The sequence below is a fragment of the Spermophilus citellus genome, assembly GCF_964194105.1.
Source record: "Spermophilus citellus genome assembly, chromosome: 4".
In the NCBI taxonomy this organism is placed as follows: domain Eukaryota; kingdom Metazoa; phylum Chordata; class Mammalia; order Rodentia; family Sciuridae; genus Spermophilus; species Spermophilus citellus.
The window spans coordinates 131,313,923-131,333,158 of NC_138185.1; the positions used below are offsets into that span (position 1 = coordinate 131,313,923).

The 19,236-nt window shown below is 35.8% G+C and overlaps 1 protein-coding gene across 3 annotated transcripts in view; it reads right to left on the reverse strand.

Annotated features, from left to right (window-relative positions):
* SLC12A1 (solute carrier family 12 member 1) overlaps window positions 1–19,035 on the reverse strand; it is a gene marked incomplete at both ends in the record, with an annotated part of 83,318 nt that extends 64,283 nt beyond the window's left edge. The window contains 5 exons of one of the 3 annotated variants that reach the window (XM_081292965.1): window positions 260–399; window positions 2,117–2,212; window positions 8,133–8,208; window positions 8,382–8,516; window positions 18,616–19,035. In XM_081292965.1, the coding sequence (XP_081149091.1) occupies window positions 260–399; window positions 2,117–2,212; window positions 8,133–8,208; window positions 8,382–8,516; window positions 18,616–19,035 (867 nt within the window). Of the gene's footprint in view, window positions 1–259; window positions 400–2,116; window positions 2,213–2,733; window positions 2,830–3,362; window positions 3,459–8,132; window positions 8,209–8,381; window positions 8,517–18,615 lie in introns of all 3 variants that reach the window. The other 2 variants (XM_081292966.1, XM_081292967.1) reach the window with 2 other exon arrangements.
* Window positions 19,036–19,236: the final 201 nt, after the last annotated feature.

Consider the following 19,236-nt stretch of genomic DNA (forward strand, 5'->3'; position numbering starts at 1 on the left):
AGAACAGTATTATTAACCCATTGTATAAATCTGGAAAACACACTTCAGATGAACAGTGGAATTGGTCCAGAGTCTCCCAGTTGGTAAAGTGAGAGCTGGAATTCAAAGCCAGAACTTCTGAGGTCATGTCTGAGGCTCCTTTTCCTATATCCAACTTTCCCCCTCTCATCTTGCCATAATAATATCCCCATAACCCCCTAAACCCTGGAAAAAGAAATACATTATCTTGCTTGACTGTATAAAGAAAAACTTTACTTACCTTAAGAAGATCTACCACAGTTTCAGCAAATCCCACCACATACATAGCAACAGCCACTGCATTGGCAAAAGCAAAGATCAAGCCTATTGACCCACCAAACTCAGGCCCTAAGCTCCTGGAAATAAGGTAGTAGGCTCCACCTGAAATAAGAAAGGAACATGTTTTACATTGAGTAATTGCCAAGAATTTAATTTACATGATCAAATGATTTTGAAAGTCTGAAAAATTTTAAATGTTAATTATTCTAATAAAGCATGACAGCTTTCTAATAATTTTAGGGCTCCTGTGTCATCATAATGAATAACCTAGCCATTCCTTGTACTCTGTATGTAATCTACAATAGAAGTATCCTGACTTAATGAATTCAATTTATTGAAACTTAAATGCAAAAAAAAAATGCTCTATGCAAGAAATTTTTACCAAAAAATGCTTTGTCTTTAAAAAAATATCACTGTAGTATTCAGATTAATAATGTGATTGCAGTAAAATAAAACTTTATGTCCAAAATTTTCAGAAACGAACAGGCCTAGAAAGAAAATGAAGTGGAAGAAGTTGGTCTTTATTCTTTCAACTTCCTTTTCTATCCCATAAAATGTTCTTGGATACACTTGCTGTATAAAACAAGGTATCAATATAATGCTACATATTGTTCCTTCTAAAAATCAGACTTGGTTTTTATGTTTTTAGCTCAACAAGGCATGATTATTGCCAAATACCATAATTGGGGACCAAGTGGGAGGCAAAGCAGGAAAGGTTTGGAACAATTGCCTCTTCCTTGGCCATGTCTGTGTCATCCTGTGTACAGGAAAGACTAAGCTGACTGGTTAACAGCCTGAATCGTACCTAGAGCAAGTTAGTGATGTATTTAAAAAAAAAGGCTATATGAGAGAGCCCTGATTATTTAAAAGACCATCACAACAATTTTCTATATGGAACTAGTCTTGGAGGTAGGCACAGTGGACTTGGAAATAACATTGAACAAATGCACTGAAAAACAGGAAAACCACCTTCTACTGAGAAGGAATTTCTTTCACTAGAGTAACTGCTTTGGGTTAAGTGACCAAAGTCTTCTCTAAAAATGTAATGTATTTTCTGGGTAGAGCAAATCCACATTATTTCCTTTAGCTTGTTTCATTAAACAAGTTAGCTAGACAGTTAAATAGGTAGGCTTGGTTGAAATGAGAGTCAGGCAGAAGTTGGCAGAGGAAGTATTTTGTGGGTGGGATGGTGTTTTAGAAGGCCCTGATCAAGAAGACCTGGTCCCCAAAAAAGTAGACCCCAAAAGCCAAGGGAAAGGCAATGAGGAAGAAAAGAAGTTAGAAGAACAATAATGAATTTCATCCACTTCATTTTTTATCTAGGCCTACCTGCTGCTGATAGCTTGCAAACTTTTTGTTTTTATTTTCTTCTTGATGATCTTTTCATGCCTGTTGGCCACGAGGAGCATATTGTTTGGGGTGAACCTTGAAGCTGGGCACAGGATGATTTACTGAATGGGAATCATCACTAGTGTCAGCTAAGGTGCTAGAGAAGACCTATCCTGAAGGGACCTAAGAGAAGGCTGGCAGGAATCTTCCTTGTATAAAAATAGACCTCATATTTTGTTGTATTCCATACTTTCTTACTAAACAGATAATCACTCTATAAAAAAATGTTTTATCCTAGGAACTAGGTAAAAGAGGTCTTTTCTGGAGATCCCCTAATTTTAGTTGAGAAGCATGTTGCCTTGCTGTTTAAATTTTTTTTTAAACTTTGGAGGCTAATTAGCAACATGAAAATTTCGCTCCCAGTATTAGACCACTTTAAAAATTGCTCTGTAACCTAAGCTCATAGTCATAAGTAAATTAATTGACTTACCTCCTCGTACTACTCCATTTGTGCAAATAGCAGACATAGAAATACCTGTGAGTGTTGTCACTACCACACTCAGGCCAATGATGACGACTCCAAGACCTGCAAAATCCCCCAAGAAAGGTGTTTGGCTCCAGAACTGAGATAAGTCACCAGGACTTCAGGATGCAGCAGTCTGTCTGTCAGAGAAGGATCCGTCTCCCCATGAAAACCTGAAATGTTCTAAAAGATCCCCATTCCATGGAGGTCTAGGAAGCACCTGAAATGTATTAAACTTTAAAACTGAAGCCATGTGGAGGAGTCAGTTTCTAAGAAACACCAGCAACAGCTGTGCAGGCTTGCCTGAAAAATAAAATGTTTACCAGAGGCATTTGTGCATCTGTGAAGCTTGACCTGCAATGTGCCAGAGAGGTCTATGAGAAAGGAGACCAGAGCTGACCAGAGGAGACCTGGACTATACTCACCATACCTGATGCTTCCCTCTGCATCCAGATCCTCCAGACACTTAGCCAGGCTTCAAGAACACAGAGCTATTTCCTTGTTCTCATCAAAAACAAGTATATAAAAAGTTTTTGCATACCCGTAGTAAGTGATGAGGGTATTAGATATCTTAGAGATTTTACCTCCACGAACAAACCCGTTAGTTGCTATTGCAGAAGTTGACAACCCAGTAATAGAAGTTACCATGGTGGAAAGAAGAATTATGAGAACTCCAAGACCTGTTAGCAATGAAAGATAGAAGATATTACATTTCACTTTTCTCCTATGGTTTCCTTACTTCTGCAAACTATACAGCTTTTAATTTGAGTTTCCAAGTCCATGTCTTGGGCCCCAATGGGGTTTCTTGTGCTGAGGAGAGACTGGTATGCCTGGCATAAAGATCAAGTCTGAGAACCACTCGTTATGATGAAGGATGGTTTCCCAAAGTAAACACAATCTAAAATGCAGCCCTGGAAAGGAAAAGTTGACTTATGCTGGTGTCCTGGGAGAGAAACTACCCTGGCTGTGAAAGGAGAAAACATGACATTTGACCTTCTCTCTTGCTTGAGAGGAACATGAATGAGAAAGTTGGGGATTTGACAAAGGTTAAATCCTTCTCCATTTTTCTTGCATCCCTTTGCTGGTGGGGAGGGAAAGAAAGGAACCAACTTGTATTACCTTTGAAAACACTCCAGAAAGGTCAGTGGTGAGCTATTTGAGCCTGTGTTGCCTTTACCTTACAAATGATGTTGCGGGTCACAAGTTTAATTACCTCCTCTGACATATCCATTTGTGGCAATAGCAGAGGTGGATAAACCAGTGATACCAGTCACTGTCACGGCTAAGCCGATGATAATCACACCAAGACCTCAGTTGAGAGAGGAAAAATAAAGGCAATTAAATGGTGGAACAATCTATTGGGTCATTTGCATAAAAACTAACAAACCTAAGGTCATCACTGAAGGACCACATTTGAGAATCACAGGTTGGCCAGGAAATCATCAAACAATCAATGTTCAACTTTGAAGTTTTCTGTCAAGAGCTAAAATGTGCAAAGCTATGTTGCATGCAACTGAACAACTGAAATGGGTCAAAATATAATGCGAACCCTGGGGTTAGTGACATTCTAGAAACCAATGAACACAAAATGAATCTATACTATCCCAAGCTGTTAATATAACTGTAGATCAAATGTGATTCCTCCTAGTTAACTTTCTTTTTTGTACATTGGTCCTGTAGGGGTGGAAAATTACATACAGGATAGCAAACTGTTCATCGGACAGACGGGTAAGGTAGAAAGAATCAAATCAAACTACATTAACTTACTGGCTGTGTGACCTCTGGCAGGCTACTTATTTTCTGAGCCAAAGATGGCAATTGAGTTAGAAAGAATGCATATGTTAAGTTGCTGCCATAGTACATAGAACATAGTACATAATCAAGCTTTTTCACTGTATTTGCAACAGTCATAAAGGCTATTGTTTATTAAAAGCCATATATATATATATAGCTATGTCGTAGGTAGTGTGAGAGCCTCAAGAAAAAATAATATGAAGTGAAAAAAGCTGCCCTTGAAGATCTAACTGTTGAGAAGGTTAATGAACATAACGAAAGGAAGAAAGTGGTAGAGGCCAGAATTTGGAGGAAGGCCTGACTACTTTAGGACACTCAAAGATGACAGAATTTGCCAGAATATATTGCTTTGGCATAAGAATTTTTTCTGTTAAAGACAAATAACAAAAAGAGGACACCAGAAAAGTTCTCTGTTCCTTCCTCTTTGCCTAAATGCAGGATATACATTTGTAAACGTCCTGACTAGTTAGCAGGAAGGACAGAAACTAAAGACCAGAGACAAAACTGTAGACTCTGCTTAGCCTACAGATGGCATCACAAGAATGCATACACCTTATCTTCCAGTACTCCTCTTCCCATTTACTTAGCTTCCCACAATTTGCACACCAGAAACCCAAAGTCCTTTTCCTCTATCTGGCCACCCTCCCACAGCTTTATTGTTCTTTTGTTAAGATGATATACAAGCTCATGTTCTAATGGCCCTTTTGAATCACTTATCACTGGGGTGCTCATGTGTATGCACCATGAACATGTTAATAAATTTTTTTTTGGTTAATCTGGCTTTGAATAGTTTAATTTTTAAGGCCACAGTCGATGAACCTAAGATGAGTAGAGGGAAACACTATTTCCCTCTCCTACAATACCCTGTCCAGTGGAGGCTGACCCAGAGTTCATGGAGAAGATTGTAGGATCACAGCCTCTGCACTCCCTCTGGTTCCATTGGGAATGGTCTGGTCTGGACTGTTTGGTGTTTCCATACACAAAGCAGATGCTCTATAATTGCTGATGGTAGGCTCTTTTACCTCAGGGATGTCTTGGTCCATGCCCCAATAAAAGGGAATTGGAGAGTGATTAAAGGCAGAAATACTGAGATGCTCCCAGATATATTGTGGATCTAGCAGGAGTCTCTAGACTATTGTGCAGGATAAAGTGTAGTGGCAATAGGTTAATTGTGGGGCAAAAGTTGCAAACTTGGATTATACTGCTTTGGTCTCTGTAGACTCTTAAAAGCTAGAGTTTCTAAGAAACAGTTGCACTAAATGCGTTGTGTCTATTGCAAGGATCCTGTGGTGAGAGCATCACTTCTGTATACTATGTGGCTTCAGGTTCTTGCACTACTAAATGTGATTTATGTTTATCCTCTGCACATTATTTTTCTCTTGACTTTGTTTTTAGAAAGTTAGTTTAAGATTGAATGTTTAACATACCCAGAAATGGTAACAGGACCATATAGTTTGCATTGCTTGGCATTAAACCTATTCTAATTTATTATTTCCCTATCCATATTTTTCCTTTGCCTCTATTTTCCCCCAAATTCTTATTTTTTCTTTAATATTATGTATATTTCTGTAAGCCATTTGAAATCTCAGGACAATGTTTTATATTCTTAAACAACGAGGGTTTTCTTCTCTTCCTCTCATAATTACACATAAAATCCCTGGGTGAAAGGCAGCATAGGAAACTTTCAGTTCATTGTTTTCTCAGAGTGTGGTCCTCCAACCACCTGCTCCAGGAAATGCCTGGGGTGCTTATTAAAAATGCCCGGACCTACTGAGTTGGGATCTTCAAAAGTGAATCCCAGCATTTTGCAATTTTCTAATCTAATTTATCAGATAATTCTTACCTACCTTACAGTAAGATGACTCAGCTACCCTCAGCTTATCTCAACTTGTGTCTGCCTGTTCAGCAAGGACCTTTAGGTTTATCTTCAAAGAACTGATTAGGAAAGAACTAACCCAGCTCTCTAGATTTTAAATGAGAAGTAAAGCTCACAGGGTAAAGTGACTTGCTTCAGGTCGTGCCTGCTTTTCACACTCATCTCCCCTGCCAAATGGGTAAGTTTATTGGAAACCATCTTGCCCCAGCCAATGTCTCTAAAACAGAGAAGAATAGCTAGATGGCATTATCATTCCTTCCTTCCATTTGCTTTTAGGAATAAAGCAGTCAAATCTCAGAGCTCCTGAATGGCTACCCCAGGACTGTAGCTACTGTTGCTGCTGGTTCCAGATTCCTTCTGGCTGTATCCACAAGATCTGGACTTGAATATTTTGTGGGCGGATTTCTTCTCCAAGCTACCCCCAAAGCAAGAAGAAACTACATGTGTTTGTTTCTTTTCTTTTCCAGTACAGAGAACCCAAATGGGAATAAATGGTGGCTTAACTCATTTAACTTTAGGTTCACAGCAAAGGCCAGTGAAACAGCGTGGTTGATAAGAAGTTTTTACTACTCCCTAAAATCTATTTTCTGAGAATTAACAAAATAAAGAAAAGAAAAAAAAATGAAACAAAACAAAGCCTATAAACCTCCATTCAAAGGAAGCCTCACTGAACAACGATTGGGTAGAACTCCAATCACTTCGAATATGTGATTTAAACACCTTTAGTAATATACCCTTATTAAACAACGCTAATGTCTGAAAGTATAATAAACTGTTCAGCAGAAAACAAGATTCTTCATATTTTACAATTTTGTAAAAAACTTGAAATCGGGCTGTGAAGAGTAATGTAAGATCTGATTAAAGTTCAGATTATTGCCCAAACATATGGCTGTTAAATAAGTTGCATTAAAAAGAATTACTCTTGCCCTTGGCTACTCTCACACCTCCAAACAAAGTAATGTTTCTTGATGATCTCAATAAGTTACTAAACTGCCCTTAAAAACCTAATTTTGCATGAAACCCTGGAGCAAAACCTTGGCAATATTAAGATGCAGATTTTCCATGGAACAGCATATACTTATTTTGGACCCTGCAGCTGTACGGGTTCATTTGATATGCATCATAAAACCGGCAAGCAGCCCTTTGTCAGGAACTTAGCAGTTGCCAAACATGAAACATGGAAAAACTGTGGGAACTGGTTCCACTTTTTCAATTTACAGCTTAGCCCTTTCTTTTGAGTTAGTCTTCTGGTGGTTCTGTATGAGTTTTGAGGAGCAAAGGCAGCAGTCACCAACTACTTTTTAAACATGAATTGAGATACCTTCTGGACTGGTCTCTGAGAGCACATCTGAACTTCTTGACACTCATGCTTTATAAATCTTCCCTCAAAAGTGACTCTAATGTATTTCACATATACAGAATAGAACATCATTGCTTTTTATTACATTAAATCAGAACCTTTGATAACATTCAAATAAATTTTTTATACAAATCTTAATAATATGCTCTCAACAAAAAAGATTTGCCAGAAGACATATTTTAAATGGAACACAGCAATTTAAAAGCTTAAATAATCACTCCTAGAATAATATCCATGTCTTCCATTTTCCCATTTAGAAAAAAAAAATAACATCAGTTATAGACATGATCTTAGTCATTTCCTCCATCATTTTAAGCTTATATCGGGTAATATCTTATTAACCTTTGTTTTCTCACTGCTGGTACCTGAAGGTAGCACAATTATTTTCTCTGGAAAATGTTCAACAGTTCAGCACTTTTATTAGGTCACATTTTCACCAGTCTTTCCACAAGTAGTTTTCATGTAGTGAAGTTTTGCTAATCATCATAAGAGGGATGTTGTTCAGCAAATAAAGGGCAAATGTCAATATATCCCAAAATATGAATATTATTATCTAAAATGAATGTGCTTTTGTGTACCTGTTTTGCTTTAAACTCTATCAAAAGATAGATTGACTTGAGCATTTACTTGCATGGCAATTTGGAAAATTCCAGCCTTGCAGGAGCTAACCTCCTTACTTGTCCTTTCCAACAAACACTGTCAAAGAGGCAAAGTGAAAGGAGCTCAAGTGTAAAAAATTTCTGTAACCTTCATCTCACATGTGGTATTAAAGGTGAAACCAAGTTGCTCACTGGGTTTATAATTTACATAAAAAATTATTTAGGGATTGAAGTTGTGGCTCAGGGGTAGAGCACATGTGAGGCACTGGGTTTGATCCTCAGCACCACATAAATCAATCAATCAATCAATAAAAGTTACTTAAAAAAATCATTTAGGAGGAGGACAATGCTTACCAATTCCAGCTTCTCCAACAATCCAGGAGAGGCGAATGAAGAGCATGACTCCCCAGATATTCAGCATGCATCTTACCTGTGGGTAAAAAAGGGACATTGAAGAGACATGAGAAGCAAATATGGGGCAAAATTCAGTCATCTTTGTAATTCTAGTGTTCAGGCCTTGCTGACACTTAATCATAGAGTGATTAAGTGACACTAGATCATAGAGTGGACGGTTTTCATTTGTAAACACAGGAGCTTTCTCACCAGCACACCTTTCACCCATCCAAACTTCACGACACCAGTTGTGTCTTCTTCCTCCTTGTTTTCTGCTTGTTCATCTCCAGGCATCCCATCACCATTAGCAACCCTGTCAGCTGAACCTGGGGCCACTGTCACATTCTGCATTTTTACAGAGAGTAAAAATATTGAAGTCAACAAACAAATGATTCCATAAAGCTTTCAAAGGCAAATCAAAACAATTTACACGAAACTTTAGACAAGACAAAACCAAAAACATTCTGGTCATTTTAGCAAAATAGCTCTCCCTGTAGCTCACTCTCACCTCCCCCTGCCCAGCTGATGTGTTCCTTTAGTCAGTGACTTTTAGGCTAAACCTACAGGGGTGGTGACCGGAGGGAACTTAGATGGTCCTCCCACTAATGAGATTATGTCCTTAAATATGATAAGTTAAAACAAAACAAACAAAAAAAAGGAACAAAGAGAAGAGATGAAAGGAAGGAAGCCTAGTAAGACTAAACTAGCATCTTTGGGGCAGCTTGTTGGAAGGACCAGAAAAATAACTTTCCTCAGTACTGCAGAGTATCTGGAATTCTTTCCCCAGGCTCCATTTTAATCACCCAAGATAATGACAATAAAGACAATAAAACTTCTCTACTCACCTCAGAAGGTCTTTAAGAGGATTCAGTGGAAAAAACAAAACAAAAAACCCACATACAAGACTAGTTTCTTACAGGTTTGATGTGTCTTTGATAATTGTTGAGTATACTAGCTTTGTGTAGAGGGTAAAAGGTCTCATGACCAACTAACTACCAGAAAGATTTGCTAAGAATAAAAACTAAGTAGTATAAAATAATGATTAAAACCTTTATGCATTTTTTTTCTGTGACCTAATTTGGGAAAGAAAAAAAAAACTTCCTTTCTAGAGCGATAACCTCTGAGTTCAATGGGGAGAAAATATCTGTTTCAAGTTAAAAAAAAAAAAAAAAAAAGCAGCTCTCTATCTCCAATAGCTCTTCTAGATATGACTTTGAATAATTTCAGATGCTTCTAGTTAATTTAGTCTATCTAGCACCTGCTTGGCTCTTTACTCAGTAAACTACATCTCACTGAGCTTCCCCAAAGCAACTTTTCCAGTACCAGTTTTGAAATCACTGAAGAAGCCCCTTTGATCCAGGACTGAATTATCATTATTATGGGATAATTTTATTTTAGTTTAGTTATATAAATTGTTGTTTTTTTCTTTTTGGGGGAGAAGCGGGGGTTGTTTTTATTTTTATTTTTTTGGTACTAAGAATTGAACCTGAGAGTTCTGTATCACTGAGCTACATCCTCATCCTTTTTTTATTTTATTTTGAGACAGGGTCTCACTTAGTTGCCCAAGCTAGCCTTGAACTTGCCATCCTCCTGCCTCAGCCTCCTGAGTCCCTAGGATTACAGGGGTGTGCCACCATACCAGGCTCTAAATTGGCTTAAGCCTAGGATGCTATGTTCTGATGTCATTAAGAAAACTTGATTTGACTATTTTTTCCTTCTAAAATGAGACTGGTATATAGTAAACATTTAGTTTTTATTATAAAAACTTTGTTTTGAAATAATTAACTTTCTGGCCTTGCGTACTCAAGGGCTCTTGGATCTTTGGGCTTTTGCATGCCATTAGTCTGACTATTGTAAACTGACTCTAATTTGGGCTATTTAATTCCAGGAAATTTGACTTCTTATCTTCCAGCATGTTCTCTCCTTCATTGTGTAAATAAGAATGCATACCTAACTTTCTTCCCCATAAGACTTTATTCATGATACTAGTGTGACATTTAGATAACTAATAAAATATAATGTGATAGGAGTCACTCTGTGACAACTGAATCAGAGAAGGACAGTAGTGTGCATTGCTCTTCAACATCAATAAAGGGTTTATCATACAAAGGCCCTAATAAATGATGTTGAATCTGTAAAGTGGACCTAAATTCCCTGATCTCCACCACTTGGGATCAGATGTCTTAGTTTCTTATCCATTCTAATCTTCTATTTCTTTTTCTTTTTCTTCCTTATAAGTCCATTTCCTCTGTGCAGGCCACATTTAAAAAGAGAGAGGAAGAAAATAAATCACAAGTCAGTTCATCTTATTATTTTCTGACAGTATTGGGGGAAAAAAAATTAACAATAGAGGAAATTAAAATTAGCAGTTAAACCAGGTGTGGTAGCTCATGCCAGTAATCCCAGATACTTCAGAGGCTGAGGTAGGAGGAGCTCAAATTCTGGGATGACCTCAGCAATTTAGTGAGGCCCTGAGCAACTTAGCATGGCCCTGTCTCAAAATAAAAAATAAAAAGGGTTGGAGATGTAGCTCAGTGGTAAAATGTTCAATTTCTAGTATCAAACACAAACAAACAAAAATCTCACAAAACAAGCAGCACAAAGAAAACTTAGTTTTGAATTATCGAAGTAATATCTTATCTTAAGCATCTTCAATTCCTATTTGCATAGATAATGAAAAACCAATATATTCAGACCAATGTAAAATAGAGATAAATAACATTTAAAGAAATTGAGGCCAACCTCACAGGGCAGAAACTGGTTGTCTATACCAGCTACAAATGCAAGTTATGTATGTAATTCAAAATTTTCTAGTAATTACTTTTATCTATTTATTCATTCATTTATATTTGGAGCCAGGAACTGAACCTAGTACCTAGCACATGTTAAGCATGAGCTTTACCACTGATCTATACTCCCAACCCCCATAGCTATGTTTTAAAGAGTTTAAAAAATCTAAAGATGTATTTAATTCTTAAGTACAATATGAAAATCACATTTTATATTTCTAGCATTTGCTATGTAAATATTTGTTAATAGTAGTAGCACCTTACCTTGTGGAAAGGAACTGAATCATTGTTTTAATACAATATTTTATTTAATGGAATATAAAGTATTATTTAAACATGTAATCAGCATAATAAAATATTCATAAGATATTTTATGTATTCTTTTTATAGTAAGTCTTTGAATATGGTGTATATTTTCCATGACAACACATTTTGGCTTGCATTACTGACATTTCTGTTGTTCACTAGTTACAAGTAGTTAATGGCTACCATATTGGACAATAAAGATCTATACAATGCAGTCAATTTTGGATGAAACATTTGATGTTATTTTCAATTTAATACAAACTCTATTTTTTTCTTAACAAATTCTATATAGATGCAGCAGCTACATGGGTCAAACATAATTCTCTCTTTATAACTGAAATTTATAATCATTAAAGGCAAGAAATTTAGGAATGTGTTAAAATATCCATGAATGTTGAAGGGATTATTTGGATAGGGGATTAATTTATTTCACTTAATTTGAAAACAATTTCCAAAAAAATTATCAGTGTTCTAGTGAATCAAGAGTCTCGTGACCAGATCATCAGCAGATATTCATTCAGGAAGAAAGTGACTTTCTTTGCCTGGATTAATTGGAGACCCCATGAGACATAGTCTCAGTCACTTGTTTTTTAAAGGCAGTCTTGGGACTAGAACCATATTTTCTGACTAGAACTGAACTTGAGGATTTGGTCCAAGAAATTGCTCTGCTCTCTGATGAATACCAAAAGCGACTGTGACCCTTAGGTCTGGATCGATGAGAACACCAATGACTGAAAAAAATACAAAGTCAGCTTAAGGATGAATAGGATATTTAACATTTCCCTTAAATGAACATTTCTTCTTGATGGATGCCCTTCCTGGTCACAGTTTAGCTAACAGTTTTTTAATTTATCTTTAGAACGTCTCAATATGATGTAAAACGAATTTTCTATGAGGGCATGACAGAAAAACAAGCACATGTGGAAGTCAGTAAAGCAATCATTTTCTAAATTATTCAAAAATAGAGCCAATGTAGGGTTTCAAGTCTCCTTTAGGTAAATATTGTAACCTGCTGAAGTTTCAAAGTTTTAAATACATTTATATTATGTATACTATTGGGGGCGATGGAGGGGGGACCTGAATGCATACTTTTTTTCCCCACTAGTAAGGTTTGATAGTATAAATACAAGCACGGATGCCATTTTCATTGCTTACTCTACTGTTGGAGCTGAAAAATCCTACATCTTATAAACTAGGAAACTTGGAATCTAGCTTTGACAGTGCAATTAATTTAGGGCGTGTCTTCCAGTAAGTTACTTAGCTTTTCTTGGAAGCTGCCAATGAGAATAAATCCAATGGGTTTTCTGAAAATCTTATCTGGAAATAATTTACTCTAAGGCAAAATCATTCCTCTATGTCGGCCACCTTTCTGTTCTAACATGGCAAAGCTAAACTTCGTCTCACTCTTTAATAAATGCCTCCTTGGTAAACTCAAAGCATCATCAAAATACTGTACCTGACTTTGGGCTGAGGGTTTGTGGGGCCTTGATGGCTATGAACTATGCCCAGTGGCTCATAGACTCCTGGCTGGTATATGTTCTTGAAATCAAAGTCTCAGAGATCAAAAGTTTTATGATTGCACCCTAAAACCAGTTTTTTCCTTTATACTTTGAATTAATTTGTTTGTTCACACTCCATTAGCATAAATGATGACCCATAACCTTTTGTAAATGCATTTTAAATTATATAGCTTTAGGGAAAGATTATTTATTTACTGAGAGTTTTACAGGTAAGGTTTTTTTGTTTTCCCCTAAAGCACTAAATACACCTTTAAAAAAAGGTGTTTTGATAAAAGATGTTTCCTCCTCCAATATCAATAAACTGGTGAGGCTTCAATCACATGCAGTTTAAGGGACAGATCACTAATGAATTTTTCCAGATAATGACAGATTATTTTATTTTATATATAATGTGTGTCTTCAGTTTCCCTAAAAATGTCTTTGTAGATATCATCAAAACAGAGGAAATTAAATATATTTATTCTTTAAATTCCAATTAGGTAAGTTTGCTACTTATACATGCTCTCCAGCTTTGAGCTTTAATTTCAAGGTGATAGAATTCTCATAAATATTTAGTCCTAGATGATCCCCCATTGTTTTAAATTTTCTTTTATTATTTAAATATTCAAGCATATGAAGAAGTATAGAGAATAATATAAAAATCTCATGTACATATTACTCAGCTTCAATAATTATCAACATATGATGAATCTATCCCTTCTAAATCCCTCACTCCCCTGCCACAGGATTATTTTAAAACCAATCCAAGTAAGAACCAGAGTCCTAAGGTTCATCTCAGAATTAAAAAAAAGTATGGTTCTAACTATATTTCATATCTTATTGAGCAATATTATTATGATTATACATTTTTTACTCATTTGTGATAAAGGAGTGTATTTTAAATGATGAAAGTGACAGCGTTTCTTTTTCTTGTTTTAAGGTACTATAAACTATGCCTCTAAATCACCACCAAGAGTCACAATTTATAATCATAGCATTTTTGCTGTATCTGAAAACATATTTCATACATAAACTGACTTGTTTTTGATAACTTAGGCAGAAAGTTGACTATATGCAATAAACTGGCATATGAAAAAGAAAATTGAAAGTTTTAAAAATATTTTCCAAGTATACTTTTAAGAGAACTCTCACTCTACCCATTATTTATTACTAAACTATATATAAATAATGGGAAATTAATCATTTTTTTCACAGATTATTTTAATAGCACGAGCTCCCAGGAAACTGGCCTTGGGTACTTAGAAACTCTAATAAGTATCAGAAGGAACTCTTTTTTACAGAGTTGCACTCCAGCAAATATTTTAGGAGTGGCCTCTGATCATCACTGCCCTTTAAGGCATCAATTTTAGTGACTATTTTCTTCAACTATTGTTAGTTTAGTGATTATTTTTAATTTTGGATATCCCCAATTTGAATGCTGAAGTTCCAAATTTGAATTTGAAAACACTTTTAGAAAAGATTACTTTCTATAGAAAACATTTGTACATTGTTATTTGTCTAAGTATTTAATACACTGATTTATGTGGTTTAATATTTGGCTTGATTACCTGTCCTTTATTTTTAGCCATAACAATGTCATTTGACTTATATGATAAAATTCCAGAGAATATAGGTCAAATCTCTTCAACTCACTTTACATAGCAGCTCTTGTAAATAAATGACTAATAAATGCTTTTGATGATGACAATGAACATGATTGAGACCTGTAATTAATTCAGTAGAAGTAATATGATCTGTCGGTACCAGCTAGAAACAAGGAATGAATTAAGACTTGGTCAGCTCCTCGTGACTGATGTAAGATTTTTTTCATTGTGCCTGAGTCCCATCATTCTATGTGGCAGTTGAATGAGCCAAAGCAATGTGCCACTGGAGAGCAGACTGACCCTGGAGAGCGGTGATATAGAGCATGGACTCTGGAGTCAAGACATCATGGGTTCAACTTGCAGCCATGTGACCTCAGCTTCTTGACCTTGGAAGCTTACTGATCTAAATCTTTGTTTACTTTTCTAAAAGACCATAGCATTAGATAAAACTTTTCAACTTCCATAAAATGGCAACAATAATAGTATCTATTTTGAGGGATCGGTATAAACATTGAAATAATTTTTCAAGTGTGAGCATGGTGTCTAACACATAGAAAACTCTCAGTTAAAAGTTGGTTATTATTACACTATAGTTAATCTTAATACTTTTATTACAAATTGTTTTTAATTGCAAACAGACTGATGCCCCAAATGTGAAGCCATTCCATTGGTTTTCATTTGGCACAGTTTGTATACAGTTGGCTTCCTTAAGAATAACCTTTCATTCTAATTTTTATAATATTATAGTATTCTATACTTTCCATAGTTGATTTCAATGACATTAGAACACATGGCTTTGATAGGAGGGCTAAATAGTTTTGCTGAATCCTTTATAATTATATTTTACTGAAAAACGAACAGAAATGGTGATTAGTTAGGCTAAAAAGAAGTTTCATTTCAGTTAGCCCTATAGTTAGGGATTGTTTATGAAAACGTGCCCACAAAAATGAGGCTGGATATTGAAAACAGAATTATCTTTACAAAGCAAAAATACTAGAGTAAACCTTGCCAGATGCCAAATAATCATTATATATGTTTTGATATGGAAAGATCTCCAAAGTATATTGCTTGGTGAAAACAGCAGAGTACAGAACGAGTAAAATAGGTCCTCATGTATGTTTGAGAAAAGAATACAGACAGAAAGTTAGTTAGAAATACAAATATTTATTGACTTCCTGCCCATTGTGTTGGTGTGCTAGACTTTATATGCTTATAAGCTAATATTCATAAGCATTTTCAAGATAAGTACAAGTTATGTAGCTTGTACAATATTGCAGAACAAGTAATGGACAGGTCTTTTTCTCTGCTTGTAACTAGAGTTTTCAGAAATCTATAATTCATAGCTACCAATATAGGCATTTTACCCTTTACTACATAGAAAATTTAAAGGATTTTTTCAACTATGATCTCAAATCATTGAGACTACAAATTCTGTCAATATCTATCACAACTGGAGTTTCATTTAAGGCAGATACTTAGAATAATATCTTTCACAACTGTTTTTAATTTTACCTATTAGGACAACTTTTGTCACATAATTTTCTTTCTAACATGGATTTTTTTTTTTTTTTTGTACCAGGGATTGAACCCAGGAGCGTTTAACCACTGAGACACGTCCCCAGCCCTTTTTCATATTTTATTTAGAGACAGTTTAGCACTTTGCTAAGTTGCTGAAGCTGGCTTTGAACTCACAAATCTCCTGCCTCAGCCTCCTGAGCCACTAGGATTACAGGCATGCACCACCACGCCTGGCCTGACTTGGAAATTTTAACCAGGATTTGCACAAAATCTAACTGGTTTCCTGACTAAATATGTTACACCTTTCAGTATGGATGTAGCATTGCTGTATGGCTTTGGAAAACATTATAATCATGAATACAAAAAATATTGCCTAACATATACTATGCTAGTTGCTTTCCATTTTTAAATAATTAAATACTATTGTTTATATTTTTGCATACAAAATCTGTAAAGTGTCTGAGTATTATAGAATGAATATATTATTGAATAAACATTACATAATATGTTCATTTTATAAATCACTTATTCTTGTGATTTGAGGAATTACCATAAAAAGTATCAAGGAAGTGGCATCATAGATAAAATATATTGTAGGTCTTCTTCTCTTATTTGAGGGAGAGAAAACTGAGAGTAGGTGGTCAATTTTATTAACAGGAAAGAAGAGAAGAACCTGAACAAGACCCAGACTGCTTTGTCTGCCATGGATGGAGAGCACAAAGCAGCACGTGAGGAGAAGCAGACTGGTCCATAGAACTTCAGTGACACTAGAATGTCCTGGCTGCAGGAATGTGCCTGCTGAAGATTCTGTGTTTGCATTTAAATTTTACTCCATACTTGACTATGTGGATACTTCTACATGATTTAATCAAGTTGAGATCCCTCAAGAGAGGGTGAAGTTCATCAAAAAGTATTTTTTTACTAATTCAAAATGAACATTCGGGGCATCAAGCTTAAAACTAATTTATAATATACCAAATAGCTACCAAATCTGTCAAATGCATCTGTAATTCTCCTACTGTGTGATCATTTAGATGGTTTGCTAAGAAAATAGTCCTTCGGAGCTTTTCTCTCTTTATTTAAAGTTTTACATAAACTATGGCTTAGAGATTATAAATAAGCTATTTTTCTGTCTCTGGAATGTCAGTCCTAAGAAAAATGTGAGTTTACTCCATTTCCTTTCTCATGGGGGTTAATATCTTATTTTCTTTTGTGGTAAATAAGGAAATGGATAGATGAGAATATTTAAATTCTGGTACCAACTTTAACGAAAGAGGCAGCTTTAAAAATTATGTGTATTATAGTAGAGTATGGTGAGATAGAACTTCAGGGTTTGTTTTTTCTTTTTTTTTTTTTTTAGATGGGGGGGGGTTCATTTTGCTGCTTCCTATAAATTGAAATCTCTTGCCCTAGATTCCTCTTTCAGCCCTCTCTGCATCTTGGAAACTCTTTGTCTTCTTTGTATGGGGCGAGGATGAGGGAGCAGAGTTAAGAACATGAGCTCCTCCTCAGGAAGTAGTAGGTACCAAAGTTGGGTATCTAAGCAGCTCAGGGAGATGTGTATTCCTGTGGAAAGAAGGACAAGCAGAAACTAAAAGGAGATCTTCTCCTTTACTAACATTTTTCCTGACAGCAGTATTCCTAGAATCTCTCGATTGGTATTGGGTAATCATTTAATTAAAAGAATTTTTGAGGACTAGGGCTGTGGCTCAGTGGTAGCGCACTTGCCTAGCATGTGTGAGACACTGGGTTTGATTCTCAGCACCCCATATAAATAAATAAAATAAAGTCCATTGATGACAAAAAAATTTTTTTAAGAATTTTTTGAATGGATGGGATGAATATAAGAGAAATTGTTCCAGCTGTTCTTTTTTTCTTCTCAAAACTTGAGCAAGAGTAAACTACATTCAATGTCAATTGAATATGTGAATCTAATTATAATTCTTATAGAAAATTAAGTTCCATAAAGAATGGTAGTCATTGCAAACTGTGTAATAGAGCAGCAGGAGGGTAAAGTCCATCTATATATCTTAGAGCAAGTTATAAAAGAGGAAATATACTAAGCTTCCAAATGATGTGCTACAGGGTTAGAAACAGTGCTGCTTCATATTTCTAGCAGATTTGGGAGCCCTGGATACATTCCTGAAATAATGAAAAGTTTATTCGCTTCTGCTGCCTCTGTACTTAAATTGAATTCAGTTACTTTTATATGTGTAGGTGCATTCGGGAGCCTCAGGCAAAGTTTTGAAGAGGAAGGGATAAATGCTGAATCATAAATTTCTGCTATTTCTGTAAAGAATAAAAAAAATAACCCATGCCCACTGGAGGCTGGTACCCCTTAATGAAAATATAGCAACCATAGTAATTTTTTTTTAAAAAAACCAATTGGTTTGGATGAATTAGTTCTGAGGTGGAAGCAGTTTAGTATTCAGTTTGACATGTTTAACTAAGTGTGAACTGAATATCTATAATTGTAAACAAGATGTGACTTACTACCTAACTTTCAGAGTTCATTCTTTAGCTCTCTATCCCAAGTCAGCAAACATTTGTGAAGCACTCTTTGTGCATTTGCTGGTTATGGGGAACTAGGGACAGTGTGTAAGTAAGATGGATGGTCTGGAACAGACCTCTACGTTTGATTCTTTCACATTGCAGAGTATTATTAAAGAGAAGGAAATGACCTGGAGGCATGAATAGGGAGGACACTTACCTATGGTTTCAAGCTTACCTTAGCCAGTTGCTCGTGAATCTCAAGCAGGCTGGGTCGGTTGACCTTGGGCCCACTGACGCTGCCAGTGTTGCGGTAGTATTCTATCTTGGGAACAGCATCCATGGTGTTATGGCCAAAGGTTTGCAAGTAGTATGTGTTTGTGTGAGAATCGTAGACATGAAAACTGGCATCTGTCTTAGCAGTTTCTCCATTTTGGAGGAAATTGTCATAACACTCCTGATTCCCAGGCCTAAAGCTGATTCTCAATCTGTTCTGGGCTTCATCCCCAAAAGAGGTTTCTTCATAATGTGGCGGGTCCCTGTTGTCATTCACAGTAGCACTGTTTTCATGGTTCTCATTTATGACATTGACTTGAAAGCGATTGGTATTACTGGGCACTGAATCCAGAAATACATTGGAAGAGTTGTTCAATGACATCTTCCAAAATGGATTTCTTGGACTAAGCTATCTACTATACAGTTGTTAAAAAAGAAAAAAAGAAAGAAACTATAAATTTCTGCCTCAAAACAAATTCTAATGTGGTTACATTAGGTAGCTGTTGGCTTTTGTTCTAGATGAACTCAATAAATAGATTCTTGATATATTGTCTCCTATATAATCTTCAGAATGTTCTTCAAA